General features: G+C 38.9%; 1 protein-coding gene across 9 annotated transcripts in view; it reads right to left on the bottom strand.

Moving 5' to 3' along the window:
* The window catches only part of PIK3C2G (phosphatidylinositol-4-phosphate 3-kinase catalytic subunit type 2 gamma), a 354,168-nt gene that overhangs the window by 37,233 nt on the left and 293,562 nt on the right, over window positions 1-23,373 (bottom strand). For all 9 annotated transcript variants that reach the window (XM_065030454.1, XM_065030418.1, XM_065030425.1 and 6 more), the window contains 5 exons: window positions 21,625-21,781; window positions 16,962-17,071; window positions 7,129-7,321; window positions 6,434-6,555; window positions 1,536-1,644 (listed from right to left, as the gene is read on the bottom strand). In XM_065030454.1, the coding sequence (XP_064886526.1) occupies window positions 1,536-1,644; window positions 6,434-6,555; window positions 7,129-7,321; window positions 16,962-17,071; window positions 21,625-21,781 (691 nt within the window). The remainder of the gene's footprint in view (window positions 1-1,535; window positions 1,645-6,433; window positions 6,556-7,128; window positions 7,322-16,961; window positions 17,072-21,624; window positions 21,782-23,373) is intronic.

Genomic DNA, 23,373 nt, shown 5'->3' with positions numbered 1-23,373 from the left:
AAATTGAAAATCCATGTACCTTACAGCAGAAGATACAGAGCTCTTCATTTCTAGGTCACTGGCTTATATCAGTTTTTCCTCAGCTGTGATCAAAAGGCGCTAATGCAAAATAAACACATGACCCTAACATTAGTGACAGAAATTGCACAATTAACCCCAGCCTGTGCAGTTTATTTGGCAAGGTCAGTCAAGGGAGCAATCCCATACACCCAAGTCAGCTGTCCATGCCAAATTAAGTGTAACTCCATGACACAGATATTATATACCCTCTTTGCAAATCTTCTCTATTTCAACTCAGGACACAGAATTTAGACTTCTATTAATAAGAAAATGCCTGTTTGTTTTATATATGGACAATTTCCACCCTAATCTCTATTACACAATCACAGATGGGAAAGTTACATAGTTAGGCAACAAACATTTTTCTCCTTCTGCAAGACGATAGAAATTTGAAGAAAAAAAAATAAAAATCTGTCATATCCTCTTTTGGCATCCTAGACTGTCTACGCTTTTAGACCAAATCAGCCTGAGTTTGTAGTACAGCTCTGAGGCCAGGGGACATGACATGTCTCACCTGGTAGAGGCCCAAGCCAGCCAGAGAACATGATAACAGCAAAACAGCAGTGCCAACACATGAGCTCGTGCCCTGGCTCCCTTGCATTTACTAGGCTCTACATAAGTTTAGGGTCTAACGCAAAGCATCTCCTGGCAGCTTTCCTGACAACTGCTGGTCTCTGGAAGATGTTTCTTTCTCTCAGACCCTGGTGTCACTATCAGTGATTGACCATTCAACTTCCAAAGTCATGCAACGCAATGATTTAACATCCCCTCCTGGGGTGCAGAGTGCCTGTTGGTTACTCTTGGCTCTGGCTTTAATGTTGCTGAGGTGCATAAGGCTTTATACTAGGCTAGGCAATGAAGAGTCACCAATTGTTACCATTGTAACTTTCTATTTTTAAAGAAGAGGAAAACATCAAATCTCAGAAAACAATAATGAATAAAAAAATGAGAAAACACCAGTTTTAATGGACACAGTGTACCATTTGATCACATTGAGACATTCTGGTTTTGGTCTTATGTTTGAAAAACAATTTCTTATTCACTTTAACTTAAATTTTGAAATGAAGAGTATTTCTGGGCTGAAATAATGTAACTTTTTATTTAAAAACTGTCAAAGTCAGACTTTTCAATATTTCAAAACTTACTCCTTTGCTAGACATTACATTCCTCAGAACCTACTTCTTACTGTCAAAAATTCAGTGAATCACTACTTTTGGATGGCAGCAAAGGAAGACAATTTAAAAAAAAAAATATGCCCTGCCAGGTCTAATAAACTATTTTTCAGTCATTCTTGTCTTTCTCTTAAGATCTGATGAATGCTACAATGGCTCCATCTCAAAATAGCTGCATAAGAAGACATGTCATTTATGTAATTTATTTTTTTTTCAAATGAGGACATGGAAAGCTTCCTGAATCTTTTGTTAAAATGCTACTAAAAGTCCTATTAAAATAAAATAAATACTGGAAGTGCTCACATTAGCCAGTTTCCTGGGTCCACTTAATAGCTGCTTCAGATAGAGATTCAAATCCTTGACTCTTTTATGTTCAAGATCTGTAAAAGGTAAATGCCATGAGTGGGGAAACCTGCAAAAGAAGAATATTCATAAGTATAACTCTTGTACTTGCTGTAAATATTTCTAGCTCTACTTAACAGAATAAAGTTAACATTTTCGAAGAGGTTTTGCAGGTAGGGGAAGGGATGGGTGCAGTGTCCAGTGAACTGTTTACTTCCTGACTCTGGTTCTTCTAATAATTCGCTGATGTGCTGTTTCATACTGTACCTATTTTTCTGTCTAAGTCATTAATTAAAAAAACAACAAAACAAAACAACAACAACAAAACCAAACCAAACCAAACAAAAAAACCCCAACAAGCCGAAACCAAAAGACACAAACAAAACCCATGAACAAATGAACAGCAAAACCCAATCAAACAAAAAACTCCAAACCTACAAGACACTTATTTGCACTGTATTATGGTATCTAAATAGCTCTAAAAAAAGTGTCCCTTTCTGATCCCAGGAAAATGACACCTTCTCCATTTTTTGCACTGTGCACAGCACAATAGATCTGTGATCTCAACCCTGGACTCATGCTGTACGAACCCTTACCATGAAACACAGAATACCCAAGTCTGACAGCAACAACGTAACATTTTAAGAATATATCATTGCTTGCCTTTTCACCTCAGCTATTTAGAGCGTAGACTAAGTTTTTCAGAGCAGGTCCCTGATCCCATATGTAATTTCAGGGAAGAGCATAATAAAAGTAATACATGAAAACAGATGATCATCACAATAACAAAATCATTCCCAACAAAAGCAATAACAATAATAATAGTAATGTTCTTGCTGAATTTTTATTAAGATTAATTTCATTTCAGTTTAGTAAATAAACAACACATGCATAGAATGGCCTTATGTCAATTTTCAAATGGTCTGGTGATTGAAAATGTCAAAATCCCACATTTCTTTTACTTGAAGCATCTTTGCATTTTAGAAACAACACACATTAGATCAGTCAAATGGTTGGATTTTTAACAATACACATAATTATTTATATTGACCTTGCCCTGACAAGGACTATTTCTCTCTCAGGTTGAAGGGGCATTAGAAAAGCTATCTGTGCTAAATTGCATGTCATGGGTTTTGCGATATGGATTGCTAATATTGGGATTCATAACTAACATTATGCTTTATGTCCCCTAAACTGGGTGATATAGAATGGCAGAAGTTTTGATCTGGTTGTATTTCATGTTACAAAGTCACTGCAAAGAGTTAACTGTGTCTTGTTTACAAATCTCTTTTTTTTTTCCGTACAACCTTGTTTATCCACTAGATCTCAAGAGATATCTGAAGGCGTCAGAAAAATGGCTAAAGAGACACTTAGCAGTGAAATACACTGCAAAGAGACACTTGGCCAGTCTTTTGAAAGGCAGGTGGTCAGGTCCTACTTTGCACAGGTTTCACCCAGTTCCAGAGTTCAGTGCTAAGATCTCATCAGCTTTTCAAAGGCCAGCCAAATAGCAACACAGCACTGGAGGGAACACTGGCCAGCTTTGCAAACCACTCAGCTGTAAAAATGGTAAATAGCAGCCTCACCTAGCAAAAATAAAATGAATGAAGATGATTAACCCACAGTTTCTGTTACCAAGAGATTCAGTGTAATTAGATTTTATGAACTGTAATTAGACCTGTTGGGTTGGGCTTTTTTTAAGCTTGTTTTGTAACAGAAGGCCTTCTATGAAGGGAGTACTGATTAACAAGATATTTTAATACTTTTTAGAAGCATGCAGATCTTTGCCGGTCTTATGTAATAATTCTGAGGAAGAACTCAGCACTGGTATAACTTAGTCTGCAATTAAAACAGCAAGGGGCCAGGATGATAGCAACTATGTATATATGACCTTTTGATTACTTTTGCCTATAGCACTGAAAGATCAGTGCTCAGTTATGGGCTGCACAAATGAATAAAAAGAGGCAATTCTTGCCTCACAAAATTACAGTGGCAGGACACATAATGAGACAGGGGAGGTGATATGACCCAGGATCACGACATATAGGAGCTGCACAGATAAAAATAGAGCTCAAGTCATTTGACACACATAGTTGCCCTGTGAACGTTTCGGGTTCCTCTGGAGCACAAAAAGGACTTCTTTCAAGAGACAGTAGGGAGGATTTGTTTGGAAGCAGCTTAAAATTAATGAGGCTGTATAAAACAAAGAAAGGATTCTGGCTGTAAAATGTAGGCCCTTGGAAGATGCATCCTAAGCACAGCAGCCAAAGCGAGGACAGAGAAACTGCCAATTGATAGTACCAATAACTCTGCTGCAGTGAAGGACAGTGTGAACCCTGTGGCGGTACTGACACTTTTTTAAAAGGCCTTCATGCTTTTGCTGAATTGCGCCTCTGGCTGCAACTGACCTTGCACTTGTGAACACACTTGTGTTTGAACAGGTAACTTCCCAAGATAATTTTGAGCCTTGCATTTACCTTAAGTAGATCAGAAAAATATAAACTTGCACCACATGCAGACATCCTGCATTGCAGATTCCATTCCCTACTCACTAGCTTGAAGAACATTCTGTATATGAATTAAATGTTTGTTTGGATTAAATAATTTTTTGCCTTTCAAAAAACAATAATTAAACAGAATTAATACTCTGTCTGAAACCAAACAAGAGGGACGATGCTGGAGTGCAATGGCTTGCTTGCGGCAGCTGTGCTTTGACTTAAAAATATGGGCTGAATGTTTACATGCCAATAGCAAAATTTCAGATACTCTGAACTCTGAGGTTTTGCCAGTATTTAGCACTTGTATGAAGCAGACTCATATTGCATTATTTTCTTCTAATGAGACATGAATATATATAATTTCATGAATCAATACAAAGCAGTAACCAAACCCTTTCTGTTAGAAGTTCCAATTACTCTAGTAGTACTAGACATCTTACTTTTAAATCATACATTTCAAACTGATTTTGTGGTTACATTATGGAACCAGGCTTTTTCTTTCCTTTGAAGCATCTGGCATTGGCCAGAGCCGAAGCTTTGTAACACACAGACAGACTAATGGTCTGATAGGGTACGGCAGTTTCAGTGATAACTTCCTATAAAGAAATAATTAGTTTTTATTATTAGAATAAAAGCTGGAATACATGAAAAGCCTCAAACCAATGTTCTCTTAGAAAATAAACCCAAACTTTAACATTAAAGAATATACATATAAAGAAACATCATAAAATGAATTACTTCAGCACAGTCTTGGGGAAGATCATACAGTGACAGGTTACTGCTGGGACTGCATTATGACAAGAAAGCTCTGGAGCTCTTAGACACAGCCTCAGTACATGCAGATTAGCTCTCTGTGAGTTCTGGAACTCTCTTTTGCAGTGAAAATGTTGTGAGGGATTTTATTAAAGCCAGATTTATCTGAAAAATGGCTAGTACTATTTTTGAAATTCACTACAGGGTTTCTGAGGTCTACGCATGTCTAAACAGAAATATATTTCCCTTCAAAGGCCTCTGCTCACCACAGGAAAAAATCAGAAATAGGTACTTGTTAAATATTTTATTTTATGACCTAATAGTTAGTGTGCAAACATCTCCAAATCAAAACCATGATGCAAGCCATTTCAGTATTCAGTGAAATTCAGATTCTTACCAACTGCTGCAAAACAGTTCATATGAGCCAGTCATAATGAGTAAAATTGGAGTCAATTAAAATCCCCTCAAGGTAGGAGACAGATACTCTGGAATTAATTAACCTAACACCACTTAACTGAATGCCTCTCACAAACTTGGGAGAATATCAAATTTGTATCTGAAATTTGTGGAATTATGTGTTTTAAGTCAAAACCATGTTGTTTGTGGCTATTTACCCCTCGTCAAACCTCAAAGACCTTCCTATTTTTCAAGCATATCACTTGAATCTTAGCTTGATTCAAGTAAATTGCTTGCCTTTTTGGCCAGCTTTATGATTTATTCTAGACTGAGCTTGAAGAAGGGTTTGTATTAGATGAGTCAGCACGACTGTTTAAGAGAGGACTACTTTGTTCTCAATGGTGTATGCCATACAATGTATATGATATTTGTAGAACACATAACGTCACTTGTGTTACCCAAGCCATGGACAATCGCTACATAAGGCAAAGCTGTTTCACATAAGACAGAAATAAACTGTGGGACTCATTGTCCCAGGAAACTGTGAATAAGATTCAGAATATGAAAAGCAGGAATAGACATGCACATGGATAAAAAATAATATTCGGAATTATTGAAACTAATTCTAGCATATTTTTCAAGAGATATGAAACTGAATGAGAGCAAGGAACAAAGTATTGGCTTTTGGGGCCAGGATAGTACATAAGATTATTGTGTATTTCTCAGCAGAGGAATATGTGCATCTTTTTGTAAAACGGTTGATCATGTCTGCCAGTGTGAGAGATTGGCTTGTTTCTGTTCTGACCCAGTGTGAACATTCCCACATCACTTTAATATATGGATATTACTATAGTTTTGATCAACATCATGAAGAAAACAAAAACTATTAAAGGCCTTATCATGCCTTTAATGAAGCCAATACCACTTACCCTTTGATTTCAGGAATAGTTATGTCGGGCCCAAGCTGTTCCCCCCTTCTCTTCCCATTAAAAAAAAGGAACAGTGAAATACACAAAGTTAGACTGAAAGTTAGACTGTCACAATGGTCTATGATTCCATTTCTTCTGGGTCTGAATGAAAGGCTTGATAGAATATGTCGCATTGCCTTTGTGTTTCTAAAAATATGTCTGCCGTACATTTTCTCACATTTTTATCTGTGCACAGAGAGAACCATTTAACAGCAGAATAACGTTTGCTAATATGCTGCCTTACTCTGGGAGGGCATGTGATGGAAATTGCTTCTGGAGGTCGCTGTGAAGTTTTGAGAACTGGTCAAATGATTTTTCCACAAAAGTGACCACATTGCAGGTTTGCACCACCTGGACTAGATACAGCTGTATTGGGGAAAAGGAAAAGGCAGAAAAGAGAAATTATCAGAGAGGCACATTAAAATAAATTGTACAAGGGAAAATAGAGGATGATTTTAACAAAGAAAAACCTTTCTTTAATGTAGTGCCAAGTGCCAGAGAATTCAGTCTGTAATTTATAGTCTTTGCTGCACAGAAAGAGAAACTTGCCTGGATAGCATACAACTGAAACACTGAAAGATCACTGCAGTGTGTGAAAACTAATAACGCACCATTAAAGCATCATATAACAGCCTCCGATTTCTATTAGGCTTCCTAATTTTGTGCCATGCTTTCCTTCTGGATGCTTTAATTAGGTCTTGATTTATTTTTCACTATAGGGCATGAACTGTTCTCCTTAATGGCTCCCTGCTAATAGCTGTCTGCCTGGCGTTCTTTCTCTCTGGTAGCTCATTGCTTATGGCACCACTGTTCATCCTGTGATCCTTTTAATGTGGCACAAGCACATCTTCTATAAAGGAGGAGGGAGAGTATACAAGCTCACAAAAGAGTCATTAAAGATCAAGGCAAATGAGGGCAAGCAAATAACATAATACATACAGGGTCAGACTTTTTGTTGAAGCCCAAAATGGTGGCTCTTGTGATTGACTTCTCTGCATCCAACATCATCCACTCCTGGGCGTCAGTCTCTGGAGCTGGAGGTTTTGCAGAGGCTGCCATTGACATCTGTACAAGTGTGTGGATCAAGTTATTGAGTTTAACAGGAAAGCACTCCAAACTTTCCTTTATTTTCCTGAAGAACAAATAAAGAGAAGAGGTGCTATTTATGCAACTGTTCTGTTTCTATTTTTTGATCCTTGGTTTTATGGATACAAGAACCAACACCCACCTCTCCCAAATTCTAAAACATACCTCACAGGCACATGTACCTACATACACTCCAGTCATCATTATTTGCAGAAATAGAGCATATCCAGCCCCTGAGCTCTACTGCTTAAAGGAGTCCTTTTGCTAAAGCCTGTCTCATGGTTTACCTTGAGGTAGTTATACTTCATGAGCTGGATACCATAAGTTTCTTTTGGACAACAGAGACAGATAGAACATTTCTATATGTGTTCTGAGGAGTTCCAGGGTACAACAATACGTGTTCATTTCAATGTGTAGGAAAGAGCACCCTAGCACTTACTTTTTGGTTACACTAACCTCACACGGACTTACACGTGTTTGCAGAAGGCTCTTGCATCCAGTTCATGATTTAGCTGTGCATAATATGTTGCTAAATCCTCTAGCCTGTTCTTGAAAGCTCTGTCCCTGTGGAGCTGCTTAAGATAAAAAAAAGAGAAATTTTCTCCCCCTATCTTCCCTCATCTCATCCCTGTACAAGGAGAGCCAGAACACACTTGTAATTTCCTAGAGTTCTAAGATCCTTCATCAGAAAAGACATAATAGATAAAAAAATAATGAGATACACATGTAGATAAGTACTGCAAACATGTTTTAACATCAAAGTGAACTCAACTTGAGAAATAACACTGCAAGATAATCATTGGTCTTTGAAGAGTAAGATGCAGTACTCATTAGAAAACACTTGCCCTCTTGAATTCAATTGCTGGTTAAGATCTATTTAACTTGTGATTTTTTTTTTTTTTTTCCCTAATTCCCTGCTTATTTCTACAGCACTCTGAAGTTATTCTGGATAGAGTCTGATGTTACAGAACAACAACCCATTAGCTTCAGGCCATAAGGCAACCAGGTAGGAAACCTCTACCAAATTGTCAGGTGTTTTTTTGTGATTTTTTTTGGTTGGTTGGTTGATTTTGTTTCCTTTTTTTTTTTTTTTTCCTGGTTTTAGTTTTGTTTTGTTTTGTGTTTTTTCCATCCGGTTTTGGATTATATCTAACTAGCTTACAAGGGCTGACAATACCCTTAACCACCTTCATCATCTCCTGTTCAAAGCTGAGCAAATGCTTTCCCTGTCATTTTAAATTAAATTAATGGGGTTCTGTGAGTGGCTTTGATTGCATATTGCAATCAATTGAAATCAACTCCATTCATTGCATTGGCTTATTTTTCATCATCTCAGATATTCTGGCTAAAGTCTGTGGCTTCACAGATGCAACCATACCCAAACCAACATTCTACCTGCAGATACCTCCCTAGCTTGCCCCCCCAAAATTGAGATTTCATTTAAAATACTGTGTGAATTTATCATACACCAATTAGGCATACTAAACCAAGGGAAGAAGATGCATGTGTATTTCTTAATGTAATACAAGGAAGGGTATCTCTGAACTGATTCAGTTAATTATCTTAATTATTAATTACATTCTCCAGAAACAGATACATACAGATTATTTAATAAATGACACAAATTAACACTCAAATTGAAAACAAGAAAACAAACCTCATTTCAAAATATTAGTACAAAATCAATTCAGTGCTGATTAATTAGGTTGCATCTGTGGTGAAATTTTCCTTTTTAATGTATTTAATTCAATGCATAGTTTAAACACTTCTTGAATCACTGAGACATGATATAGGTTACAGAATCTGTAACTGGGCCATATTATAGCAAAGAACATAGGGAATTTGCAATATTACTATAAGAGGCATGTTAACTTTGCAGCTAAACACAGTGCATTTTAATTTGCATAAAGCAGACCTTGGATTCTAAAGTAGCATTAATTCAGGCATCACCACTACACAGAACAGCTGATATCAGAATACCACTATTTTTTCCATGGGTTCATTGAGCTCCTGAAATAACTTTAACATTCAGATTGATAATTACATACTTTAAACCTAAACAGAGGCTTTTGTTGTCATTGTTGTAGATTTTCCCTGTGAGTTATTTTAAAGGACTACATTTAAAACAAAATAGAACGAGAAGTGTATGTTGTTTTCTCCCTCTCCTGATATTTTTTTTTGCTCTATGCAGTCCTCCCTGTTAGGATAGAAAACATTAAACAATCCTTATGTCATATTATCAACAAATAATTTAAAATGTCTCTTTGCTCTTCCGGTGACATCTGAGAGAGTGTCTTTCTGATAGTACACTCAGTTCCCTTGTCTAAATAGTTAATGAATATATCGAATAATCTTGGCCCCAGTACTCACCCCTGAGGCACTCCACTAGATACTGGCCTCCAACTAGACTCCGCACCATTGACTACCACTCTCTGGCTTCTCTCCTTAAGCCAGTTTGCAACCCACCTCACTACTCTATTGTCTAGACCGCACCTCCTCAACTTAGCGGTGAGGATGCTGTGGGAGACTGTGTCAAAGGCTTTACTGAAGTCAAGGCAGACCACATCCACCGCTCTGCCATCATCCATCCACCTTGTTACATTCTCATAAAAGGCTATGAGGTTGGTCAAGCATGACTTACCTTTGGTAAAGCCATGCTGACTGCCCCTAATAACCCTCTTATCCTTGATATGCCTTGAGATGGCACCAAGGATAAGCTGTTCCATTACTTTCCCAGGGACAGAGGTGAGGCTGACCGGTCTATAATTACCCGGGTCCTCCTTCTTGCCCTTTTTGAAGACTGGAGTGACATTTGCTTTCCTCCAATCCCCGGGCACCTTTCCCGTTTCCCAAGACTTGGCAAAGATGATGGAGAGCGGTCCAGCAATGACTTCAGCCAGCTCCATCAGCACCCGCGGATGCATCCCATCTGGACCCATGGATTTATGGATGTCCAGACTATTTAATTGCTCCCTAACCCAGTCCTCATCAACTAAAGCAAACTCCTCCATTGACCTGGCTTCTTCCAGGGTCTCAGGGGTACAGGGCTTCCCAGGACAGCCTCCAGCAGAGTAGACAGAGACAAAGAAGGCATTCAGTAATTCTGCCTTCTCTGTATCTTCTGCCGCCAGGGCACCCACCCCGTTCATCAGTGGGCCGACATTGCCTCTGGTATTAGTTTTATCTGCTATGTATTTGAAAAAGTTCTTTTTGCTGTCCTTGACCCCTCTCGCCAGCTGTAATTCTAAGGAGGCCTTGGCTATCCTAGCTGCCTTCCTACATCCTCTAACAGCAGCCTTATATTCTTCCCAAGTGGCCAGCCCCTGCTTCCATGACCTGTAAACTCTCCTCTTCTGCTTGAGCATACCCAACAGATCCCTATTCAACCACGCAGGCCTCCTGGCTCCCTTCCTTGACTTCATACGTGTGGGGATGCTCTGATCCTGAGCGTGGAAGAAGCAATCTCTGAATGCAATCCAGCTATCTTGGGCCCCTTTTCCTTCAAGCAGTCTTGCCCATGGGATTTCCCCCAGCAATTGCTTGAAAAGGCCAAAGTTAGCCCTGCTAAAGTCCAGGGTTGCAATTCTACTTGCTATTCTGTTCCTGCCACCCAAGATGCTGAACTCCACCATCTCGTGGTCACTGCAACCCAGGCAGCCCTCAACCTTTACTGCTTCGACCAGACCCTCCTTGTTAGTGAGGATGAGATCCAGCAGTGCACCTCTCCTAGTCGGCTCCTCCACCATCTGCATGAGGAAGTTATCATCAATGCACTGGAGGAATCTCCTGGACTGTGGCTGGCTGGCTGAATGGTCCTTCCAGCAAACATCAGGGAAATTAAAATCCCCCACAACAACCAGGCCCTGTGACTGTGAGGCCACTCTCAACTGCCCATAGAAGGCCTCATCAACTTCCTCAGCCTGATCTGGTGGCCTGTAATAGACGCCCACAACAGTGTCACCCCTGCCAGCCTGCCCCTTGATCCTGACCCATATTAAGAGGATCAAAAGCACAGGTTAATCAGGAGAAAACGACAAACTGTCATTTACTTGAGTAACATTAATTGTGAATCACAATATTGTTAACATAAAATTTTCAGGCAGAAAAAGTATTTTTTTTCCACATAACAATATCTCTTGACCAGGCAGATTGGTGTCTGACCTACTTCTCAGAAAACTGAGTTAAATATCAGGGATTATTGAAAAATAATGTCTTTCCACTTTCCACCTGCTCAACCGACTTAGAATTTCAGATGCGGCTCACAGTCTTTCTACAGAACTGTCAAATTACAGTATTGGGTAAAACGTGCACAGACTGGTTGGCTGCTTGTGTAAACAGAAATGGATGAAAAGATTGGCTAATATTTTCAAGAGTGACTTGTTGGTGCCTTGATTTTTAGGAAACAGACAAATCTTACAGGATAGGTAGTCTGAGAGCTGGTGCTTGGATATTTTTGGACATACCAGCCTTTCTGCACAGCCTTTTTAAGAGCACACACATTCATTATTACTGACTAGTTATCCAGATCTTAGTCTTGGTATATATAATAACAAATATTCACCCCAAACTTCAGAATAATTTTCTTTATCATTCATGATGGCATCCTCCTTCTCATTTCTATCTAGGCCTAAAAACAATTTAGAGTATAATGAGCAAAATTTATTTTCATGGGATTCTCAGACGTTAATTAACATGGTGTATCATATATATTCCAACCTTTTCATCCATTAATTTAGCAGGTTGCATTTTAAGAAAAACTGGGTATTATGCCCCCAACAGCTCATAACAGACTTTTCCACAATATTACTGCTTTGAGGGACAGATCTTTTCTAATTTTGAGCAACCTTTATTCATGGAGAGTTGATATTCTTATTTTTGTGTATGGTAGTGATAACTCTTCAGTTTAATAACTTATTTCCAACTGTGACAGTACATAGCCAAAAATAATAATATTCTTTTTACCCTTCATTTTGCTAGTTTTTAAAATTCAGGTTTATTTACAGATTTACTGATCCCATGGGCTGAGCACATCAGGTGCTCTCTTGATGTGCATCTTCTGGTCTTGTTTCCCTACTAGTCCTCCTATGGTCCTTTCCCAGCACAGAGGACACACCTCTCCCCTAAGCTGGTGGCATGTGGGGTTTGTACAGCAGTATAGATGCCTCAAACAACATAAATTCAAGGAGGAAGTCTGCCTCTGTTCCTTTGAGGCACATAGAATACAAACTTTATGAACTGCTTGAATGCCACTGAGAGACGCTAGTACTGTAGTTTTGCCTATGCCCTTTCATCAGCTTTTGCTGGTGTTCCCAGTTGTTTGGGAGATTTCTTCCTGGAATTTCTGCAGCCACCTGAGAAACAGGGATTGGCTGATCAGTTTCAGATGAGCATCATGTTTTGAAAGGAATTACTGCGAATTGTCCAGCTTTGCAACTGCTGGCATTTGTAGTTTGGAGTGGATATGCTTGACCTGGCCAATGAGAGGTACCTAACAAATGGTTCTGTTAATAAATATGAAAAAATGGCAGCTGACCCAAGCAGCACTCCCCTCAATCAGTCTGCTGAAGATATGCTCTGGTGCTTCGCTGGTAATTGTCAGATCTACTGTGCATCTCTTATTCATAGGCTTCTATGAGTGGGTTAGATTGCATACTGCAATCAATTGAAATCAACTCCATTCAATGCATTAGGCTAACTTTAATCCCTTAAAAATAATTTTAAATATACATCCCTTTACAGGCACATAAAAAATGTCAGGAAGCATGTGACACCACGCTGACATTTGAAGACATCTGCAGAAAACCAAAGAGGAAATTTATATTCAGAGGGAAGATGGGTTTCCAGTTTCTGGTAAAACTGTGTCGTCAGTGTAAGAGGAAAGGAGCAGGGGGAAAGGATGAAATTTAGTTTCAAGGATCAAACTGAGTTCAGGGCAGATACTGGAGAGACAACAATGTTTCATTTGGCACTAGGTGTACAGAACTGACAAGCAAACACAGAAACTGTTGTATAACTCTCAATTGACGCATTGTTTATCCACAATCTGAGGGTGGGACCTTCCAGAAGGCTGTAAGCTGTGAGGCTTAACACTGCCCCTCATCAGCTCATAGCAGTGAACTGACCCAATGTGTGAAGAATACTGAACACAAATGAGACAATGGATTGTTGAACATGTCTTAAATCAAGAATGAGAGGAAAGGAATTTGGTAAAACACAGAATGCTTTACGATCCTGAAAGAGGTCAGTACGTTACAGCCCAAACTCTGGTAAAATTATTCTGTTGGCTAAAAAGGTGATGGCAAAGAACAAATTAACATCATTCTGCCAGGAATATTTGTGACATCATTCATCATTTTACATTGTTTTTAAACAACAGCTGAGGCAATGTCAGTATTATTGCTCAAACCAAACTCAGACAATTGCTAAAAGCAACTTATTTCTACAGTGAAGTGCTGCTCCCCTATTTCCACTAGAAAAACATTGGGGTTTTCAGCAGACACACATTATATGATCGGATCTGAAAGATTACTGTAACTACCTTGTATTTACAACAAGAAATAACATTCTGTTGGCAGATTTTATAATTCCAATGGCTGCACCCTAGAAAATACCTAAAAAAACCCCAACAACAATAAAATGTTTTTGAAAGTAATTATGGAGAAAAAGATGCTACAAATTGTGAAGGATTTCAGAGCTAACTGGAAGTTATGCTAATAAGTAGAACTTTCAGTTTCCTTGCCTTTCTAAGGATAGCCTGAAAAAGAAATACAGGAATAAGCTACAGAGTGATCATGAGAAATGGGTCGCTGGATTTTTTTCTCACACAGACTTTTTGTATAACAAGGAAATAGGGAAGAATTTTTCTGAAGAACAGGAATAAATATGATGTACATAATGCAAAGCTCACAAAGTCCTCAATATATCAACATTCCTGGAGGCAGGTCATAACATGCTTATACAGAGGGCTAAGTTCTGCATGGATCCAGGTATCAGGCCATCCCAAAATCTTTATTTTGAAAAGTCCCTGGATATGCTTTTCAGAAGTTAAAATATTACTAGACATGAAACCTGACGTTCTGCCATGCTTAGACATGTAGAAACATTAGTTAATGCACGTGTTGAATTAACACAAATTATGTGCCAACATGAATAGAAATTAAAATAAAGGAAAAAAAAAAACACTAAGAGAAAAGAGATCCATGGAAATTCATGAGCTGATGACAAGAGACTTTCTTCTTGCAAATGAGCATTTATAAGACAAACATACCATAAGAGTATCAAAGTACAAAATACGCACCCTAGTGATATCTGACCTTACTATGCGATATAGTGATCTCTCTGGACAAAAACAAATCTACACTTCAGCATTTTGAAGGAAACTGGAACAATAGATCTGGAGCGCACTAAAAGCGTCTTAGCAAAAAATACAGTTTCAAATAAGAACAGAGCCCACAGCACTGTCCAGATCTGCACCATGCCAGTTTTGTTGGTAAGCAGGACTTGTGTGGCATTTCCACTGTGAAGGCCTTCATTATCTGAACATCAACCCTAACAAGAAATCTAATGGGAAGAAGGACATGCTGGCTTCTGAGACCTACCTGTAGTCTCTCTGGGCTGAACCTAATCCTAACGTGATCCTCTAGCAGGCAACAAAGAGCACCAACTCTTTCGACTTCCAAAACAGTGTTGAGCCACATCTCCTTCCTGAGACCAGTTGTCTTTTTGCATGCTTTGGCTGAGAAAACATTGCCCTTGAATTCCCACCCTGAAGTCTCTCACTTCCTTCACCCTAACCCTCAAAACACCATGACCAGCCTGCCCAACTCCAAGAGGGTGGAGCTACAGCTCTGTCCTGAATGCAGACCTCATCCTTCATCTTCCAGCTAAGCAAGACTTCAGTGATATGAACCCAAACCACAATCATTGTCCCATCCAACTGAAAAGCAAACTGACCCTTTCCATCTCCAGAAAAGCACTAGACACTAGCTCTGAGCTAGCCATTTCCACTCTGAAGACTCATATTTCCATATTTGTTATGTATACCTGAGCCTTTTTTTCACTTATGAAATGAATTGAGATTTTTACTTATGAGGGACAGACAAAACTACTCAGATTATTTGACAGAATAAAGATTTGGCATTTTAATTTGAAACTGCATGTTTTCTCTTTGAAGTGAAAATATAAGCCTCTAATTTGGGAATATTTGAAATTTTAAAGGAAAGTGTAATTTAGGAGTAGATGGTAAATATGAAGCTGTAATTAAATTTTAAAACAAAACAATTTAGTTAAGGGGCAAGAGGGAAAGCATATGAAAAAGTAAGTGTTAAAGAAGGAACTCAGTGCTCTACTGTGTGTAATGGAACAATAGTTTTGTGCGAGAGGTTTCCCTCTTCCTCTTTAAAGAAAGATCTTCCTTAAACTCTCTAGGTCTCTGTTCCAAGCATTCTCTGAATCTGCAGCTTCAGTTTTTGGTTCTAATAAACGAAAAGGACACATATAAATGACACAATTCAAATTGCCCAAAATCTTCATAGGGGCCTTTGTAATAGTAATGAGAGTCAGCTGCCCCAGTTCAAGCTTTCATCTCATTTATTCATTGCAACGTGCCCCCTGGCTCTACTGAAGGGCAGGGGATTGGTCTTGCCTCCAGGCAGTTTGCACAGTGCAGAGAACTGTGCCGCCTTATGGGAGCATCCTTGAGGGCTCTGATTTGAAAGGAGCCCTTCACTCAGACCCCGGTGCTGTGACCTGGAAATGTGCCCTGCACTTGGGCCAGAGGAAGACGTCAGAAGAGCCTGGATTGCTTTGCCTGCGTACGTGGTGTCCAGGGTGCGTGAATTCACAGGCTGTCCTTGGGCAATGATGGTGCTGCACAGAATGGGGTCTGACAGGCACAGTTTTTCTCAGACTGTGCACAGAATAGGCAAGTGAGTTTCCAAGCCCAGTCAATCTCCCCTGGCTCTATCTAGAGCATTGTCACATAAACAGCTGGAATTATCTGCAATGTAGAGGCCTGACCCGAAAGATCAGAACTGAAGGCTTCAGACTGATTTTATACAGGTCATCTGCAGTTCCTCATCAATAAGCCTCTGTTATTATCACAAACAAGTGGAAGTTTTCATTATCCGAATGCAAATCAAGCTTTAAACATACATATATTCACACACAATGCTTTTCTGTGATAGATCTGTTAGGTGCTCAAAAGGAAGAATCAGTATTATTTTGCAGATGGAGAAACTATGGCTAACAGAAGTAAAGTAACTTGCCTGAAGCAACACAGAAGGCCAAAGAAAGAACAGAAAAGGGAATAAAATGGAGGAATTCCAGGTCTTTACTCAGTCCACAAGTTGAACCTTTTAATGCAGTCCAAATCCCGTTGCATGTAGCTGCTGCATTTAGAAGCAGAGAGGAAAGCTGGCTAGAAATAAGCCAGGATCGTTTCACCATGAAAGCCAAAGAAACCTCTAGGTGCTGAATAAGTGACTTGTTACAAGAGAACCACAAATTCACAACTGTTTCTGACAGAAATTTGAGGGGATTGGTTAAAACATGCAAAAGGAAAGGACTTTTGAAAAGTATACATGTGAAGACCAATTATCCTTTTGTATAATTTCACAGATTATAACCTCTTAACAAAACTGAAAAACTGAAGGAGGTAAGGTTTCTGGATTATATTCTGGTTTTACCTGGTAAAGTAGCTTGTAGCCTGGAGGTCTGAGTCCTGAGGACGGAGGTTATCGTACACGTACTTCAGATCCTGAATACTGTTTAGCTCAGGCAGTCCTGCATGCAGCATCTAAAAGTAAAGAAATATAATAAGTCCATGAAATGAGGCTGAGACAAGAAAGTTTTAACAGTGAAGGACTTGTAAAACACAAAGTTTTACTGATCTGAAAAGTGGTTCTGACGTTGGAGCAATATCTAGAACACTAAAGTGAATATATTGCATTATAAAACTTCACACTGAGATGCTGGAAAGAAGCACGGGTCAAAATAATCGATCCATTTTAGTTATTTATTTTCCAGTCCCTAACATTCTCTGATTCTGTATGATTCTCTTCAGATATCATCATCTCAACATGTGCATTGCTAAACTTCCTTCATAGTCTTCTAATGGTGATAAAGGGAAGGAGACCAAATTCAGCCACCTGAACAACAGTTAACCATGTTTCTGTTATGCTCACAGTATTATCCTAGTCCTAATCCAATTTAGTGCAACATTACCTTCTCATTTATAACCACTGATCCCAACAACACTGCTCTAAATCCCTCCTGCAAAGAGATCATATATTCACTCCCTTTACAGTCAATGGAGGGGGAAGCTTCCTTTACATGTTGATTCATAGCAGAAGCCCTGAACTGGGCACAGAGAGTTGCCCTCTGTAGAAGTGTATCATTCTCCATGGATGTGGGACAGAGCTGTTCCAGTTCAAAAGACAAATAATGCAAATATTCCCCTTGCAAAGTAACACAACAAGCAGGGTAGACAATTGAGTGTGTCCATTTGCCCACAAAGCTCTCTCAAGGCATTTTAAAATGTCAAAAAAAAAATTGACTTGCTTCAAAACTTACTGATCCTTCTGAACAATCACAGTAAGTTGAGAGAGATGATTTGTGTGTAGTGGAGAAAAAAAAAATCACTCCTTCACATTGCTTGGAAGGAAATGTACGTGAATTTGTAGTCACTGCTGTGTGTTATTCATTGATATTTATGTCTAGCTCAGACATAAAGACCCACAGAGAAGAAAGGAAGCTTTTATTTTAAGGTTTGGTTGAGAGACGTATGGAGTAAGGGGAAAAGAGATGTAAAGATATGTTCCTCATTCCTTCAAACCTTCTCAGCGAAACTCCTAATGAAGAAAATTCTGCTTTGTATCTGACCCAATTTGTGCAACCACTGGACAGTTAGATTGCTGTCTCACAGAGTTCTGCCTAGGAAGGAGCAGAAAGGCAGAAAGCTCAATGGGGTGAATTTAAGTGAGTTGAGAGTAGGGACAATAAGAACATTCAACACTTAAGGACAAGCAATGTATGCCCTCAACCCATTTGTAAAAGATTTTAACGACTCCTGATATTTTTAATTAAAAAAAAAAAAAAAAAAAAGAGAGAGAGTTGCTGCATGGGCAAATTAAGCTTCTTGCTCTGTATCCGAAAAGGAAACAATGCCAGATATGAACATAAACACATAATCTGAATGATCTGTAGTGCAACTGAAAACCAGGATATTTTTAAGTGTCTCTGCATTGCAGAAAATGGAAAATCATTTGCTGAAGCAAAGAAATGTCTTTAGCTAGGCACTACCTACATAGTGCTATGCTGACTGAAAATGCACCTTAAGGCTTATTATAGTGCTTCTTCCCTTTTGCTCCATACAACGTATTTTTCGTGTTTTCAGTACCCTGATGCAGGAGGCTTCTGAAAACTGTGGCTAGTGATACTGGAGGCTAATTAGATAAGACATGGAACAACTGTTCAGAAAACAACTACAGGTTGCCTAGAGCAACTCAAATGTCACTAACTGCCTAAGTTTAATTGCCTGCATATCTCAATTTCTCCCCTTGTTTGGCCTCACGTATGTCTTGACCAACTGCAGTTGGTTATCCCAGGACTTCTGACTCACTGAACGGAGCTCCCTAATGGTCTCCTTAGGCCTTGATTCAGAGGTGGCATGTGACATTCAGCCCAAAATCCCACCAAAAAAATGAATAGTTCCTACATGTACTTTACATGCATTAGACCTCTCAAATAGGAGTGTTTCCTGCTCCTCTTTTCCCAAATGGCATCTCTGAGTTGTAGAAGGGCAAAATTACTTGTATGGGGACATGGGATTCTTGAGTCTTAGATCGGCTCTAGGTAGTCTCCTGTTTTATACTATTAGGAAGACCTGTATCTTGTCAGAATAGAGGCAAGTGGATCAATTACTTGCTGTCTAGTGTAACCTCTAAGCCCCTTTTAGTAATTTTTGACCACAAAAAAATCTTTGTAACAGCAATGGATTTTGCATTTTTTTAAACTAATCAAAAGGTGTTTGTGTCCTGTGATCACCCTCGTTATAATAGTTCACATAAATTCATTAATGAGAGCAAAGCTGACGAACTACAGGCATTTACGCAGCTGAACTCTGCCAGCAGACTCTTGGGTCTCCCACAGGTGTTCCTGCTTTTGAAAGTGATGTAAACTTCATGGATTATTTCTTACTCCCAGTAGCAAATGTCACTACAGCTCAGGAAACATGCTGCTCACCACCAAGAAAAAGCATTAAGTCCCAAACTGGGCCAAACCTCCCAAATTGTTGTTCACAATCAAGGTTTGCTAGAAACCACTAACAATTACTGACCATGCAGAGCACAGTTCACTATATCTGTGAAGTACTGTACTTTTTTGAAATAGCCTTATTGTTGAGACTTTTTAACCGTGTCTTATAAATAGCATCTCAGAAAACAGAATGTGGGAGGGGAATGAAAGATTAATGATGCAGATTTCCAGATAGCGCGAGAAATCTTAGACTGTCACTGACATAAATAGGTAGTGGTTAATTTATCTTGCCCCTTCATGATAACATCAGATGTTTTGCATGGAAATGAATTCAAAGCAGAACTTCTTGACAGTCACTTTTGTAGAAATTACCCACAAAACTAAAACATTTTGATACTTACAGTTTCCAACCAATACCCGATTTCAAGTGCAGAACCAGACTCGTCTTCCAAACAGCACTGGCAAAAACAAGGTGTTCACAAACCTGCCTTGTTTAATTTCCTTTTGATATGAGGTGCTCAATGATGGGGTGTGAATATACTGACAGTTATTTTTCAATTATGAAATGTAAAGCAATTGTCTGAACTGCAGCCCATTGACAAATGTTAAAACATATCTGTATGCTGACTTATAGCTCAGCACTATTAACTCTCCTTAAAGATCAGCAGAAACAAAAGATGCAGTATGTCCTGAATATACACAAACTGGAGCTATATCCAGGCAGAGATAGCTAGTTATTTCAGAGCTCCTGCCAGGAACATTTTCCTAACGCTCTGTCTCTTATCCTAGAGTAATCTAACATCATTATCTCTGCTGGCTGCCGAACAAGGGACTGCAATGGGGACAAGGAGGTACAAGATATAGATATATTTGCAGCATGAGATTTTAGGCAACCTGTTCAGAAATGTAGAGATTACTGTTGTGGATGAGGGAAGCACAGACAATCCTGAATTTCTCAGAGGCTTTTTAAGTTAAGACACACTTGGCACTGCTTTCAGGCTATATGGTTACAACATACTTGGGCAAAATTATGCTTTACGATGGGAATGCAGTTTTGCTGCACCTTTGTGACTACTTAGAAGCAGGGTTAGGAGATCTGGGGCAATCCTTCCTGCTCTATAGTGCACTGTACCACTGCATGAGAATCAACAGACAAGACAGAAACAAGATGAACAAATTCTTGCTGTTTCTCCTCTCTCAGTTGCAGAAGGTGGAGATGATAGAGGAGTGTCTGCAGAGCAACTTCTTGGCTGTACCCCAACCTCAGCAGGGGTTCTGTTCATAAAGTTGTGTAGGTTTTTTCATGCACAGAGCAGTCACCTAGGTTTTGCATGGGGCCCTGGACATAACTTTTAGATTAATATCTTAGCCAATAAACTTAGCAAATATTAGTTAATTTAATATTCTCATTCTACTTGTGAAGGGAGAAAATCATTAACCTTTCCAACACAAGTAAACGGAGGCATAAAGCAGTTATGGAATCAGCCACAGCATGTGAACTGGTAGGAATAGTTAAGGGATAAAAACTCATAGAGGTCTTAAAATCTTATGCAAAAGGATTTTCAAACCTGTGCTAATATTGGTAGTGCTCTTTCCTGTGTTTGTCATCCTAAGAACAGAATGTGGGAATGTGAAAAAAAAACCCAAACAAAACAAAACAAAACAAAACAAAAAATATTCTAATGGCATCACTGTTAGATGCAGTGCTGCTAGGTACTATCAAATCACCTAGTCTGTGACATACTTTTTTCTTGCCACAGCCATGACCGGGATTGGTAAATGATTGCTACAAAATCTCCAAAAAGGGCAGAGTGAAATTCCTGAATGTGAAACTCATACCCATCTTCTTTTGCAGTTTTCTGCTATTTTGTAAAAAAGAACGCACTAAAAATAAAGGAAAAAATCTAGCAGCTTAGCTTTTCTCAAAAATTAGTACTGAAACCGGATAGTTCCTTTGCACAGGAAGAGCCAGCGTTAACATTTCCTGCAGTGCAGCTGATACATCTTCAAATCACAGAAGGCAGCAGAGAAGTGGTAAAAGAGAAGAGGACACCAGACGAAATTGATTTTTGGTTTCATCCTCAAGCTTCTTACCATCTCCAGCAGGTTCAAGAGTAACTGGCTGTGTTTCCTGACTATATTATAAGCTCGACAACAAAGTTCCACAAACTCTTGAAAACGCTGTGGGTTTTTTCCACCTTCTGTGATGAAATACTCCATCTCTGATGTGAAGATGAAGGGCGCTCGGTCCCTTGAAAAGAGAACAATGACATGAGAAATTTCACTGAAAATAGCAAATCACGCAAGGCAGTTAATATTTGTAACTCATTATTCACATTTGTTTTTCCAGTATTACCTTCCTCATTATTTGAACTCTCCCCTCCTCAATGTGGACAGCTCTGCTGCTTTGTCTGGTGTCACTGAATAATTGGGGGCAGAGGCAGATATCACAGCAAGAGCTTCCTAGTGCGAAAGCCAACTACTGAACAAGTTTGGAGCTTACACGTTGTTTTCTTCTGGTTATTTTTTGCTTTTCTTTTTAAACTACCATTGCTTTAATTTCATGACTCCAGCCTGGAAGTGAATATAGAAACAAGTTCTCTTCTGGTATTGAAATATTTAAAAGTTGTTCTCAGAGAGGATGGGATATAAATATCAACTCCCCACTGGGCAAGGAGTGAATTTAAGAAAAAAACTACAACTCCACAATCCAACAACAAAAAAAATAACATATGATGCTATCATTAAATATACACCATTCTAAAGCGTTGTTTCTGACCCAAGTTAGAAAAGAATAAGCCTAAATACGTTGTGTTGTTTTTGGTACAGTTAATTCTGTGTTCAATCTAGAGTAAATGAGGTACAGAATCTGATACCATGTCTTGCCTTTTTTTCTTATCACTAGCATAGTTAGTGGCTATGGCGTGCTATTGCAGAAAAAAACAGATTAGCTAGACTTCTGCTAACAATCCCATCATTTGATAGTTTCAGAAAGGCCTGATATACTGCATCCTTGCACAGTCAAAACTTCTGCAGTGATTTACTCATCATCACTGTTGTATATAGAGGTATGTAAACTGATTAGAGGGCTATATTCCAAGGAAATACAGACAGCATGTTAACCCTTAATTCAAAACAAACTTGAGTAAACTAAACATTCTTGGGAAGCCTTTATGCAGAAACAAATTTGAGGATCTCTGTTTCTTGCTAAAACCTCAAACATGGGCTGCATCTGAACCTGCTCTGCTTGCTGTTTCATTGATAAATGAGACAGAAGCTTTCCTAGGAATTTTCCTTATTTTCCTTTAAAAATGCCTGTCTTTTTCTATCACAGCAAGTCAAGTTGCTATGAGATTCTAGGCTGTAGCTGGAAGTCCTAGTCACAAGAAATGTTCAAGTGGCCTTCCATTTCTTATGTCTGGAAGTTCTTCCTGTTTTGCATTGAAAATAACTTTGAAAGCAGATCTCCTATGGGTATCACTCACCTCAAAGCAGTCCCAGGCATTAAGGTTTTTTAAAAGTGTATTATTCAATTTCAGCTAGGTAGTACTAGGAATGATGAAGGTCCAGAATAGTCAATCTTATTCTTTCCTTCTGCATTTTTCTGTATCATGGAATATGTGTTCAGTGTAAGTTATGCTGCAGTATGACTGTTACACAGTTATTGTGTAGTTTTGTGCTCTCAGAGAATTACAAAACTGTGGCTATTAATGATTTCAGAAAACAAGATTTCCACAGTACCTTCATTAATTCATCTTTTAGCTTATCTTTTGTTTAGCAGAGGTATTTAAAATAGACATTTAGTATTAGATACACTGATGTAACTAGGGTCACACAGGTCAA

Source organism: Columba livia, chromosome 1 (genome assembly GCF_036013475.1).
Source record: "Columba livia isolate bColLiv1 breed racing homer chromosome 1, bColLiv1.pat.W.v2, whole genome shotgun sequence".
Taxonomy (NCBI): domain Eukaryota; kingdom Metazoa; phylum Chordata; class Aves; order Columbiformes; family Columbidae; genus Columba; species Columba livia.
This window is presented reverse-complemented; position numbering and strand designations above follow the sequence as displayed.